The 13,559-nt window shown below is 39.8% G+C and overlaps 1 protein-coding gene across 2 annotated transcripts in view; it reads left to right on the top strand.

The window, feature by feature from the left end:
• The first annotated feature begins 197 nt into the window (after positions 1 to 197).
• LOC118223676 (kalirin-like) overlaps positions 198 to 13,559 on the top strand; it is a 150,451-nt gene continuing 137,089 nt past the window's right edge. Inside the window, exon 1 of one of the 2 annotated variants that reach the window (XM_035410527.1) lies at positions 198 to 902. In XM_035410527.1, the coding sequence (XP_035266418.1) occupies positions 836 to 902 (67 nt within the window). In that variant the 5' untranslated portion in view covers positions 198 to 835. The remainder of the gene's footprint in view (positions 903 to 13,559) is intronic. The other variant, XM_035410526.1, reaches the window with a different exon arrangement.

The following is a 13,559-nucleotide window of genomic DNA, read 5'->3' as shown; positions in this document are numbered from 1 at the left end:
TCTCACAGAGGCAAAAAGTTCATTCATTACATATTACATTTGTCATTAAATTATATCTGACTTAACTAATGCTGTTTAACTGAAAATGCGAATCATTATTCAGTTGCCAGTGCTTTAGCTGAAGCAATAGGCTACATCATATATCTTAAAACACAGTTGGGCAAATTAGAAGGAAAGAGTGGTAAGGGAGGGGACATGGGTAGGATGTGAAGGAGGGTGCGGAGAAGTCCGTGCCAGTGCATTGTTCGGATATACACCCCTGCTGACTCAAACACGCTCACCAGCGCGATGGGCGGATTTCATTATGGATGAGGATCTAGATGGGAGAAGACACGACCAAAATGGCAATATGGAGACAATTTTTAAAAATACCAATAACCCCATGCTTTGTATCATACCTGTCACTTGCATTAGCTATGCAGATTTTTGTGACATCACTAACATATAGGGCTACTGCCGTTGTAAAGGAATCATATTTAGGAACGTCGCTTTGTGTGGCTATGGATGCTGAAATAATATCCGCAATGTGAAACGTCAGACTTGAACGGGCCATATTAACATTAACAGTTTAATTGCAACGGGATTGCGATTTGATTTATTGTATCATTCTTAAATTAATTGCGTCGTGGATTTCTTTAACGCAGAGACTACTATGGTTCAGTTCTGAACAATAGACTGTAATGTAGCGCTGTCGGTAGCTAATAACGGACAGAAAACCACCACTGGAAAACGAAGGGAACTCGAGACAGAATATGGAGGGACTGGTGCATTGATTCTGTAATACAGATCACTGGATCCGTGCGTTATTTACTTCTGAAACCGACAGGACGGCGAAATGAGCACCACTGAAATCGCCGAAGAAGGTCCCACCGACTCGGATACAGACGCGTTTTTCAAAACGGGTAGGACGGCTTTGTTTTTCACCAATATTTGGCTACTATGTCAGCGATGCGGGTCGCACCTTTCTGTAGGCTTTGTGTGGTCAAATACGCCACATCTCATCACCACAGCGGAGAACGCACACCGGTGATTATAGATTCAATCGCATTGATTTCTAAAGCATTAAAAATGTCTTGCTCCTAATGAAAAGTGGGATACAGAGCACTTCAACAGGAGAGAGACACGTTCACTGGAGCTGAGAAGGCGAGGGTGTACAGCCACCACCGGTCATGCGAGTTCGTGCATGCATGTGGATGTCTTTTTGTATGTGCGTTAATTTGGGAGTTTTGTGGTCATTGGTCTGTGCTACTACCACTAAATCCATGTTAGGTATACACACGTAGTCTGTTCGCATTCTCTCTCGCACACGCACACACACGCATCGAATTGGCTATAATCTACAGCCTGATAGCCTACTGAACCTAATGCATAAAATCTGTTGCCTCGCATTGAAAGTTGTGCAGAAAGACCATTAAATAGTCAGGGAAAACAGCATCTATACTGTGTAAAGTTCAGTAAACATTTTCCTTACAGAAAGTTTCCGGTGTGCTGCGTAATAGTGAGGGTACACAAACGGAACGTGAAGGTTATTGGTCCCGGAAACCCTTCGGCGACTGGTCCTGGTGGTTCACTCAAATGCTTAGAACGCTAGGTGGATGTCAGTGAAGCTTGATGCTACTGGGTGATCATGTTCACCCCCATGTTCAAGCACTATTTAGCAAAGCAAATGGAGCTGTCTTTCAAGATGACAGTAGTGTGTGTGTGTGTGCCTGTGTGTGCATGTATGTATGTATGTATGTATTTATGTATGTGTGTGTGTGTGTACACACGCACACACAGTTCATTTTATTGATTTTTTTCATTTATTGAGCCCCCCCCCCCCATTTCTACCTGCAATAACAGAGAAAGCTGAGTTTTACTTCAAAATAATTTTAGACACGACTTTCCTCAAAATAGCCTCCTTTGGCTTTAATTTTAATTAAACAAATTTTTGGAAGCCTATCCAATCATTTTGCAAATGGGGGGTGGGTGTGAGAGGGAAGGGTCATTAAATTGAATGATATCTTCTCTACCTTCAGTTTTTTTAAAAACCATGGGTAGCCTAATAACATTGGTCTGTAGTGTAAGTAAAATAGGCATTAAAGCTAGAAGAAATATGAGAAAGATGACTACGTTAGGCTTAGATGTGTGGGGCCAAGTAAACATACACTATATTACCAAACGTGTGTAGACACCCCTTAGTCTGGGGCTGTTATTCATAGTTTAGGCTAGGCCACTTAGTTCCAGTTAGGGCAAATCTTAATGCTACAGCATACAATAATATTCTAGATGATTCTGTGCTTCCCCAACAGTTTGAGGAAGGCCCTTTCCAGCATGACAATGCCCCTGGGCACACAGCAAGGTCCATATAGAAATAGTTTTGTTGAGAACGGTGTGGAAAAACAGAGCCCTGACCTCAGCCTCATCCAACACCTTTGGGATCAGTTGGGAAGCCAACTGTGTGCCAGGCCTAATCGCCCAATCAGTGCCCAACCTCACTAATACTCTTCTGGCTGAATGGAAGCAAATCCCTGCAGCAGTGCTCTAACATCTAGTATAAAGCCTTGTCAGAAAAGTGGAGGTTGTTGTGACAGCAAAGGGTGGACCCAATCCATATTAATGCTCATAATTTTGGATGAGATGTTGGATGTCAGGTGTCCACATACTTTTGGTCATGTAGTGTATTATGGGATGGTTAATCCGCATGTGAAATTGTGAAAAAGCTTAAGACTTCTTGGTGCAGTGTTCAGTACACTCAGAAAGGTCCAGCTGATGGCCAGTGATGTTAACAGGAGAAGACCAAGAACATCAAGAGGCAGCAGACAAACATCTTATGGTATCTAGAAAAATAAACCATTGTAAAATTGCACCACAACAACAGGAAGAACACAATGCAGCTACAGTAAAACCAGCTCCCCTGACTACAGTGAAATGGAAACTGATCTGCTGGTCTAAGGATAGGACACTCCCAAAGGCTCATTATAATACTGTTATCCAAAGGTCATAGCCATTTCTGTCACAAAATCTCAACCCAATCAAGCATTTATGAAATATTCAGGAACTAGTCCTGGGACAGTGTTTTCCACCTTCATGAAACTAAACTGAGATGATTGACTTTCTTGTGGAAGGGTGACCGGTCCTATTAAGTGACTATATTTTGCTTTTCATTTTCCATGTACTATAAATCCAATCAGCAATTAAGCTAAGAAAGCATTGTATGTGCAATGAAACAGTTCAATACATTGCATAAGCTCTCATAATTGACATGATTGTGTCAACCAGACAATTGGTGCTTGCACTGTGGACTAGGCATCCTGTAGTGTAACTGTTATTGCGAATAGGAGTTACATTTAACAGGCTGTGCTCTGAATCAGATGGAACATATCTAACCCTTGGTCAGGAAAAGAGTAAGTAACTTGCCAATTCATGGTGGTAAATTGTATTGCCATGTTCTGAATGGATAGTGAAATAGGTTTAGTTGATGCTATGTATGTAACGGTCTTGTCTGCAGGTTTTGGAGTGTCAGTTATTTGAGTTGAATAGATTCTGATCTGATCTGTGGTGTTTCATAGCTTCCGTTTCTTAGGTGCAGTTTTGTTAGCCTGATATGAAACTACATGTTTCATCTACTAGCCTGAACAGACAGAACAAGATTTAAATTCACACCACGTTCTTCTACATCACCACAGCACACTCAGTATATTATGACTGTCTGGAGAGCCTTGTATAATTTATGTTTAAACATTGTTTTGTACTGTATGTGATTCAGTGTGTGCTGGTTTATGTATGAGTATTTGCATGCATGTGTGTTTGCATGTGTACACATATGCAAGTAGGCTGCATGTTTGTGCAGTATGTGTTTCTGTGTAGTTGTATGTGTGCTTCTCTGAGTTTCATTTCTCTGTGTGTTTGGAAAATCCTTTCCAGGGCTTGACATTAATGCCTACCACCCACCAAATGCGGGGTACAATTTCTGTATGTGTATTTCAGTGCATTAGAGAGTGTGTCTGTTTATGTGAATGTCTGTGAATTAGTATGTTTCTGTTTATGTTGGGCACACTTTTTGGTGTGCACCTAAGTTCAGAAATGGCTTTCACACTGGTGTGAACTGAACTCTTGGGCTAAATGTCCTTGGGTTCGGAAAATCCTTTCCAGGGCTTGACATGAATGCCCGCCACCCATCAAATAGGGGGTACAATTCAGAAGTGGTGTATAAGTCTGTCATTCTTACCAGCCACTTTGGATAACCACTATCCACTGTGGCTGGTGAGCCAAAAAGTTCATGTCAAGCACTGATCCCTTCCAATTGAACTACACATCAAAATGATTGCTGAGCAGATTCTTTCTATTCCAGAAAGGGGAACGAACAAAATGCTCAGACGGTCAGTAGTGTCTCCTGTATTACTGCCATGCTACCCATACCCCACACAAGGATCACTGTGGCTAAAGTGCATGTACACCTCTGATGCATTGATCTTCAACCCAGCGACTATTTTATGCACTAATAAGCCACAGTTCTGCATGAGACCTAATGCTGATCAGAGCAGAGATATGCCTCACTGATAGCAGCTGATTGCCTGTCACATTATAGGGAGGAACTAATGCAATAACCCAAATGAACCTTGTCCAATTTAAATCCACCCTACCCCATGGATTAGTCACGGTTGGCACAGACTTACGACGGCTCATCTACAGGGCCAAGCCTGTGCTTGAGGCGAGTGCCTTACTGGATGCACCACTCTGGAGGCTGCACATTGTGCCTCTTGTTTGCAGAAACCACAGGGCTGCTTTATTATGCTCAGAGAAAGAGAGAGAGCTGAAATGACTCCCAGATGGAGAGCGTTGTAAAAGCCCCAGCAAGGAGCATGACTTAGCTGCGCGGCGACACGAGGCAGTGACATCTGCTCCTGATTGGCAGAGACATCTGTCATCGATAGACATATTGGTACATGCTGGCAATGCTTAATCCTGGGGTTGAGGGGTGAAAGCAGCTGGAAGACCCTTGCAGAGGGTGAGCTGTACCACTGAACAGCCGGGAGGAGGGGATGTTTGCCCTGGGAAGAAAGAATTATGTGGCTGAATGAGCCATATCACAGCACTGGGCTGAAAAGGGTTGAAGTGGTTTTATGGTGCTGAGCCATAGAGCAAACCCTCTGCTTGCTTATTCTGGGTTTAGTTGTGGAATACCCTCACATTTAAATTTCTAATTTCCCTTCAATAGAGTAGCATTTGTGTAAAGGCATTGGATTTGTTGTGAAGCCTTGCTGAATCAGTGGCATTTTAATTTTCAGTTGATTTAATGGGTGCAGGTGAGCTTTCGGAATAGCAGGTAATGCAATTAAATTGCTGCTTTATTTCAACAAGGTGTGTGTGCATTCTGTGTAAAGCCACTATCGGACCAGAAAGTTGTAGCCGCACGCATGCATGCACCACTCTCTCCTAGATCAGCATTACTGAAGGCTTGCTGGCTGCTGCATGTAGTGGCTCTCAGAGACTGATAAGCAGAATAGCTGAATCTGGCAAAGCAGTTCATTTCAGTGATTGGATCCCTTAGCAACAAGGGATATATTAATATAATGATCATTTATATAGTTCATTTTTATGATAATGTTTTGTAAATTAGAGAAAGGATTGCACTGAGCCCATGGTGGCGGAGTTTTGATATTGGTTAGTGTTCGTATGTACCGACTCCCCTGTGGTGTACAGAGTCTGAACCCTGGGGCATCAGTAGTGTCATTGGCTCCATATGTGGTCAGAACACAAATAATAAAAATAAACAATTAGATCAGACAAAGCATTATCTAGCTAACAGGAAAAAAAAACCCAAAAGAAAAACCATTTACCCAGCTCAAATGTAAAACCACCTTGTTGTTGGCCCTGCCCAACATTCAGAAATATCCAGCCCACTATATGAAATTAATATTATTTATGTATATTGTGCATTGTTAATTAAAAAAAAAAATATATTAAACCCATTTAATTTTATCAACACCCATTCACAAAGCCTTCTTTCAAATAAATCTAAATTTTGTGATTTTGTTAATTTCCCCATGATGTACTGTATATTTATTAAGCTAGTTATCTTCATTTTAATACCTGGGTCTGGATATGTGAAACCAGTTTCATGACCAACATTTTACCAATGTTCCATCCAGATTTTCTTCATATTTTACCTGTTGGATAAAGTAATGCTGTTGTACTTTCCATGCATATTCTCTCCAGAACTATGAGCATGTACTTTTATGTATGCTAATATTCATAGCTCTCCAGTCAATCATTACCAATTTTTGGATTCGGCTTTTTTCTGTTCTTCAGCATTGTCCTCATTGCCACCTGTTTCCAGCTACTTTCTAAAATTGCATAAACTGCTGCAGCCTGATGTTTAGTAGGAATACTGCTGTGATATTTAAAACAATAAATAAATATGGTTAAATAAGTAACATTTGGGCACCCTTAGTCAAAGTGTATGTTACACTGAATCTCCAAGTGTACCGAAACTGATCTGACCTCTATATGGCACAGTTTTTCTGATATTTTCCTGATAATTTTAATGCTTGATTAATTTTAGAATTTATTACATATCCAATATGTGAAACTAAAGTGAACACGGCGCAGGCAAAAGTTTGGCACCCTGTCAGCACTTTGTCACACCTCCTTTGAGAGATCTATAACAGCTTCCAAACATTTCCTCTAGCCAGCTAAGTCTTTCTATTTTTGCTTTTGGAATCTTTTTCCACTCGTCCTTGCAGCTGTACGAGCTCAGAAAATAGGCATCCTGCTGCATGTTTGAGATCTCCCATAAATTTATATCAATAATGAGTCTGAGGACTGTGACAGTCATTGTAGAACCTTAATATTTTTTTCCTGTGAGTAATTCATAGTTCATTTTGAGGTGTGCTTGGCTTAATGCTTACCGATCGATTTGCAGCCAAGTTTGAGCTTCCTGGTGGGGAAAGTGGGCTAGGGCCAAAAAACTCAATTTTGCTGTCATCTGACCATCACACACCCTTACAACTGACATTACATTGCTGAACTTTGATTGGAACTGTTCACTATACTCAGATGAGACTAAAACTGATCTTTTTGATCAGGCACAAAAAAAGTTCGAAACTTGAACAAGTGTTCCATTTAGGCATTTTGGGCTGTTCCAGTCCAGCATCATTGGGGTTGTTTGAAAAAGACCACCTGAAGAGCAGATTTGTGAAGATTTCTGCCACCTCTATTTATGTGCACTCTGACAATAATAATTCTGAGGATACTACAAAAAATGACAAATGTGACAGAACTCCAGTAGTTCCACTAATGTCATAGTTAGAACACTACTTAATATAGATGTCACTACATTAAGTTTTACAATCATTTTTATTCTAGGTTTTCAGTTTGAGCAACAAAAGCCTCCTTTGTCCAATTGTTGAAGTCACTCAGAGTTCCTAATCCCAGTCTCTCTATATTACTCATGTCATCCATATATCATATTTGCCTTATTTTATTACATAAAAAATGACACTTGAGCACTTCTATCTCACAGTCTGAGGAATGATACAGTCTCATTCATACTTAGATGGAAATCCATTAGCCCATTTAGATGAGCTTCAGTGATTCATTTTGGTGATGTAGTTAGTTTCACAGACAAAACAAAGTTCAGCTAAAAAAATCTCTCTTTGAGAAAGGATTGTGAACACGCCCTGCAATAGATTGGTGGCCTGTCCAGGGTGTATTCCTGCCTCTTGCCCAATGCACGCTGGGATAGGTTCCAGCACCCTACGCGACCCTGCCCAGGATAAGCTGGTATTGTTAATGGATGGATGGATGGATTGCAAACACAGGAGTTAAATCATAAATCAAAATAGCCAGTTAGAAAGTGCAGTGTGCCAGACCAGAGTGAACACACCATTTCACTTTAGCAGAAGCAGGAAAGGGTGAAGGTGAAGGCGGGGACAGGAACATGAAAAAGAAAATCTTAAAACTTACAGGTTTATGCCTTTGACAGTACAACTGTTTTACTCTAACAAGTGTCTACTTTGTAAACTGTGTCGGTGTGGTTATAGCCAAGGTTACTGTTATTTAAAAGGCTGCTAGGCTAAGTAACAAAGTTTACAATGATGACTGCTGTTTGGACCCTACTCTCCAAAAATGATTTAGCTGAGAACACAGCGGCTGAAATGGTTAATATGCAGAACATAAAGAATGAGCTCCAAGCATTAGAGAATTAATAATATACTGCAATAGAAATAGCTGTGAATTGATACATACCTCCCTTAGTGTTGCCGTTTCTAGAGTCCCTTTACTTTAGGAGTGGATCCCAGGAAAGTTGACTGTTGTTCAGTGTGTGGGAGTATCTGAGACTTCATGAAGGAACAACATGGCCTCCAGTGTTGAAAACGAAATAACAACATTGTGTTTTGCTCATATCTACAGTTTCTTATATTTGTTAAGGCACTACACGTTATACTTTTCCAAAGTCGTATACCAGGCAGGCAGTCATTCTCTCATACACTCCATTTATGTGCTACGTTGCTTGCACAGAACCTCTTTATAGCCACTCTTAAAGTTATGAGTGTAACGATTTACAGCCCACTGTTCCCGTAGAATGGCAAACAGCTCTTTCTCTGCATAACACTTAATACTTAAGGAATTTAGGGGGATGCTAGCTGTGTGTAGGCGCTCAGTTGCATTGCTGTGTATCTTGGCCATGGTGAGTGCCGTTGATCCTCCAGGTTTGCTGTTTGAAATAGAATTATGATGAAAACCCAGCAGCAGACCATGTTCATGGAGCGACCTTTTGTGGTGACCAAATGTTTAATGTAAATGTCCCAGGCGGCCTGCCTTGGACTGTGGTGCCATGACAGTTACGCTGTGTACAGGGAGCAGTCAAATCAGAGGGATATGACCTCATTGATACAAATGTTCCTCTGAGGTACTCCTCTGTATTTTATGAATGCGTACTGTCCGCCGAGGCCTCCTGGCCGTGCTACATTAAACATGTAAACAGCCTGCAATTAACTAGAAAACAAAATATCCACTCCAATTTATGCATGGAATAGAATGACTGGTATTCCGCTTATTGTTTTTGTTTTATTTGTTCAAGTTGGTCTCAGTAGAAACACACACAATTGCAATAATAGAGTTGAACATATTACAGTGCGCATCCTACAGTACAAGCTACATGGCCAAAATTATTGCTTTTGGCTTGTAATGGCAGTATGTTCTTCCTTACTAGAAACAGCTGTGAAAGTCATTCAACACGGAAAGACCATTTCATCACAGCTATAAAAAGGCTTTAAGCTTTACTCAAAGAGGAAACTATGTCTTGCAGATCAAAAGAAAGAAGCTGATAGGTAGTCTGATCCTGGGTCATTCATTTCTGTACAGTATACGTTCCTTCCAGCTTTCACCATGAGATGAACATATTTATCACCCGAGTTGAATTCCAGGGAAAGGTTTCAGTTCAGTTTAGAAACAACAGAGGAATTCTTTCAGCCCTGATAAATGACAGTTAAAGGTATGGCAGCCTCCTGTATTTTCAGTTTGCATGCACACTTTCGATTATGTGACCCCTAATTCTGTGAATCTGAATCATGAGAAAAACTATTCAAGAAAAGGTAGAAGTTACGCAGAAGGGCTAAGACTTGTAAATACATTTTGTGGAACGGAGAGCATAGAGAATAGTAATGTTTACTGCTGGAAACTGATCCAATACATTAGTCGCTCTCTATGCGCAAATATGTGTAAATAACAGGGAGTTAACTCATAACATCTAGTTTAAACATCTAGTTTATCAACATTCTTATTTTGCAGTAACAGGATGATCAGCTAATGGCAAATAAAGACAGCTACTTACTTATCTCATTGTCAGTTTCAAGACCATGGGACTAATTACATGTTGTGAGTGAACCAGACAGAACCTCAGTCTTTCATTCAAATAAATAATTGTTTCCATGGTTAAGTATTAAGACAGAAGAAAACACAGCTGCATTCAATTTGGTGAATAATGGCATCATGTTAACTCAAAAACTCAATGAAACAATTAAAAGAAACATTCCATATATGGATTAAAATTCATAGCTATAATGACCTTTGTGACATTTGGCTTCCACAAACATAAGTCTGAGCCTTTTAAGGGAGGGAGGGTGAAGAACAGAATGAGAAAGAATGAGAGACAGATTTTTATATTCAGAAAAGGTAGTCAGATATTGATTGCAGAATATTTTTACAGGCATGAGTAACAGTACAGCAGAAAGAAATTGACTGCAGAGACGGTGATTGTTTTCAGGAAAAGTGAAGTGCATGCATTTTATGTTTCAAAAGTGTCACGTCTCTCTTTGCTAATTTGGAAAAGGTGCATTTAAACTTTAGAATACTGCAAGTACTGCATGTAAAGATGAGTTAGACAGTATGTAGCTGTGAATTTTGGTAGCAGTGATATTAAATTACAAAGACGATCGGCTATATGTTTGATAGTGAATTGTAAAGGGGGGTTGATATATTGACAGATACTTGGGACAATCAGAATTGATGTTATTTTTATTAGCAGGAAACAAAATTTAATTTGATGACCACTCTTGTTCTATGGATCCTGGGAAGGCTGTTGATCAGGAACTTGGTACTCCTTAGTATCTTGGCGCAGTGCATTTAAATCTCATACCACAAGCAACTCAAAGGAATTCTCTCATTTTTTGAAACCTTTTTTACTCATCTTGTGCTGTCACTGTGGATACAGGCACACTTCATAAGACGACGTGGAATCTAATCCCTGAACCACAATTGATGAAACAGATCTAGCAGAGGAAGTCTCTGCAGTTTCAGCATTTAGTACCAGACTGAAGTGGTTGACCATTCGTAGTATGTGGTGTTTGAAGTGCTATCATTGCAGAATTTTTTATTTAACACTGCCTATGGTTTTCACAATCATACCAAGCTGACCAAATTAATTAGTGGGAGAGATTTCTTTTTTAGAGTGGGACTGAAATTATCTGACTGAAATTGGCAGAAAGCACAGAACAGACAACTTAGATAATGCGCAAGAATTCAGTAGATTTCCTAGAGGTTCTCTGACTTCATACAATATTGTGTAGTTGCAATAACTGTCTTGGAGAAAGGCTAAACAGGTAATTGTGGAATCCTGATGTCAATGTGAAAGTGACAATGCAGTATTACTAAGAGCCATAGTTCCTGCATCATATTGTGCAATGATGCCTGACTTAGATTACTGACAGTGTCATTTCCAGATCATTAGCCAGGCATAACACATACTCTGCTATCAGAGTATAATCAACTTGTTGCCTGTGTTTTGGAAGGCTGTTCTCCATGGTTGAAGACCTCTGAATTTTTAAATGGCCTTTAGTCTACCTAATATGCCCAATATGAGGCACTCTTGACTTTTTACAGTTCTGACAAACTCTTCATTGTCTGGCTTTGAAGAAACCAGGTCTTGGAAAAGAGCCACTGGTCATTTGACCAATAGCAGGATAATAGCAGGAAAAGGTCACTGTTACTGCAGTGGAAACAATGGATTAAGTTTCTCACTTTCTCACTCTCAGTTATTCTCAATAATGTGCACTGAATGAACTTAAGGGCATGAAATGGAATATAGCCAATGTAACTGCTTCTGGAGAGGGAGATAGTCACCTCATTGACTCTTAGTTGCTTGTGGTGAAGTTTTATTATTGCTCAATATACACAAATGTAAAGGCATATGATTTTTTTCTAAAGGTTTCACAATTTGCTTCCATGACTTTGATCTCCTGGGGAACGTTTGAAGGTTATGAAGGTATGAAGGGGTGATAATTGCAATCTTTTATTGTCATGCATTATTTCCCATGAAATATGAAGTCCCTGTGGGAACTGGGAAGAGGAATTGGAAAACCTACTCATTTAAAAGACCATATTCTCTTAAGATGGCTAAATGAAAAGGAAAAAAGCAAAAACAAAACAGGCCTAAGTTCAATGAGTGAAATTGTGTGCACTCTCGTTTTCAAACAATGATTGTTTGTGTGAAATATAGGGTCATGGTGTTTGCTGTAATTTGGCATCATTCAATAATCAGGTAAGCCGACTTGCAGAAGGGCATTTACTAATGTATGGAGAGCAGTGCTTCATTTTAGGATCCTAGACCTCTCTTTTTTTGGACTCTAAAAGGGGAATTACTGTAAGAAAAATATAAATGAAAACCCATGCATCTGTGGGGGTGAAGGTTTGCAATGACTAATCCCCCCCTAGTTCGCAATCACTTCCCAACATCCTTCAGTTTGATATTGCTATACCCCCCGCGGGCGGAACTGTTTCTCCTGTATTTTGTTTTGGCACCTTGTTTCACTTTTTGTTCCAGCACCTCCTGATTTACAAATTATGCTCTGATAGAGTAGATCACTGGTGTATGAGAGAAGCATAGCTTTTTTATGTTGTAAACATTTTGGATGAGATGCATCTTTTTATTGTATATGTTTGGTGAAATGTTAATTGTGTATCCATTTCTGAAGTGTCATTAAGCAACATGAATAGGCTTACAATACACAATGATATCTGTAATTAAACCAGTGATACAGTTTGAAGAAATCATGCCATGCCACACCTGACCGTTTGATTCTGAGGTAAAATTATGGTTTTACAGAAAAACATTGCAGCAAGTTATTTATCTCTGTTTGGAGTTATTATCCCCATACACTCTACAAATATCCAGGATGGGGTTTTTTAATGGTGATGAGTGATTTTAGATGGCTGAATTACTGTTCTTTCGTACTGTAACTCTCCATTCAAGCTACACATGAAGTGGTATGGCCCTCGATGTTTCTAAAATGGAAGGATGCTGGTTGATCTTCAGTCTTCAAGGGTTTTAACACCAGACATGGCAGTCACTCATGCGTGTTGTGGCCCATTGTTTATAATTGAAGTGGAGGGGCAGCGGTTGAAAGTGTGTACATGTCAGGACATCCACTGTGCTGCCACTAGTTGCTTGTTATAGGACTGCAGAGGTGAAATTTTGAACTTTGACCTCTACAGTCCTATAACCTCTGAACATGCAACCAGTGATATCAATGGTATACTCTTGCAGTTGTCTGTGACTTTGTTGAGCTGATTGAAAAAGGTCAGTCTTTACAACTTATGGGAAATTTGTGATCATTTGTGATAAAAAACCTGCTATATGAAATTTGAGTTTCCTGCCATTTTTCAGCTCAGGGTTTGAGACTTAACGTCAGTATACGTGTGACAATGTTGGTGAGAACTCAAGCAATCAGCTGAGTGTAAATGATGACTGAAAAAAGGCACACAACGTTTTTGTTAAAGCTAGCTTTTTTATAAAGTAGTCTGCTTGCAAACTGTCCTCAGTGCTAACCCTTGTTTCTGGATGACTTGGAGGTCTCCCATAAACAATTTCATGATTTGCTCATAAACCTACTTTTCTATGGCTTTGAGCATCTTTTTTAGCAGCTATTTATTGTGATATCCTCAATTTTACTGACCTGCAACCTTTTGCAAAAATCTGGTGGGAAGTTAAGCATTTCATTTGGTTGCATGTAGCAAACTTTATAAACCAGCCTATATGATGAATAAAATGTACCTGTTCAGTGACCAGCCCTTTA

This window comes from Anguilla anguilla, chromosome 3 (genome assembly GCF_013347855.1).
Source record: "Anguilla anguilla isolate fAngAng1 chromosome 3, fAngAng1.pri, whole genome shotgun sequence".
In the NCBI taxonomy this organism is placed as follows: domain Eukaryota; kingdom Metazoa; phylum Chordata; class Actinopteri; order Anguilliformes; family Anguillidae; genus Anguilla; species Anguilla anguilla.
The sequence above is the reverse complement of the archived record's forward strand: the minus strand, read 5'-3'. Positions and strand labels throughout refer to the sequence as shown.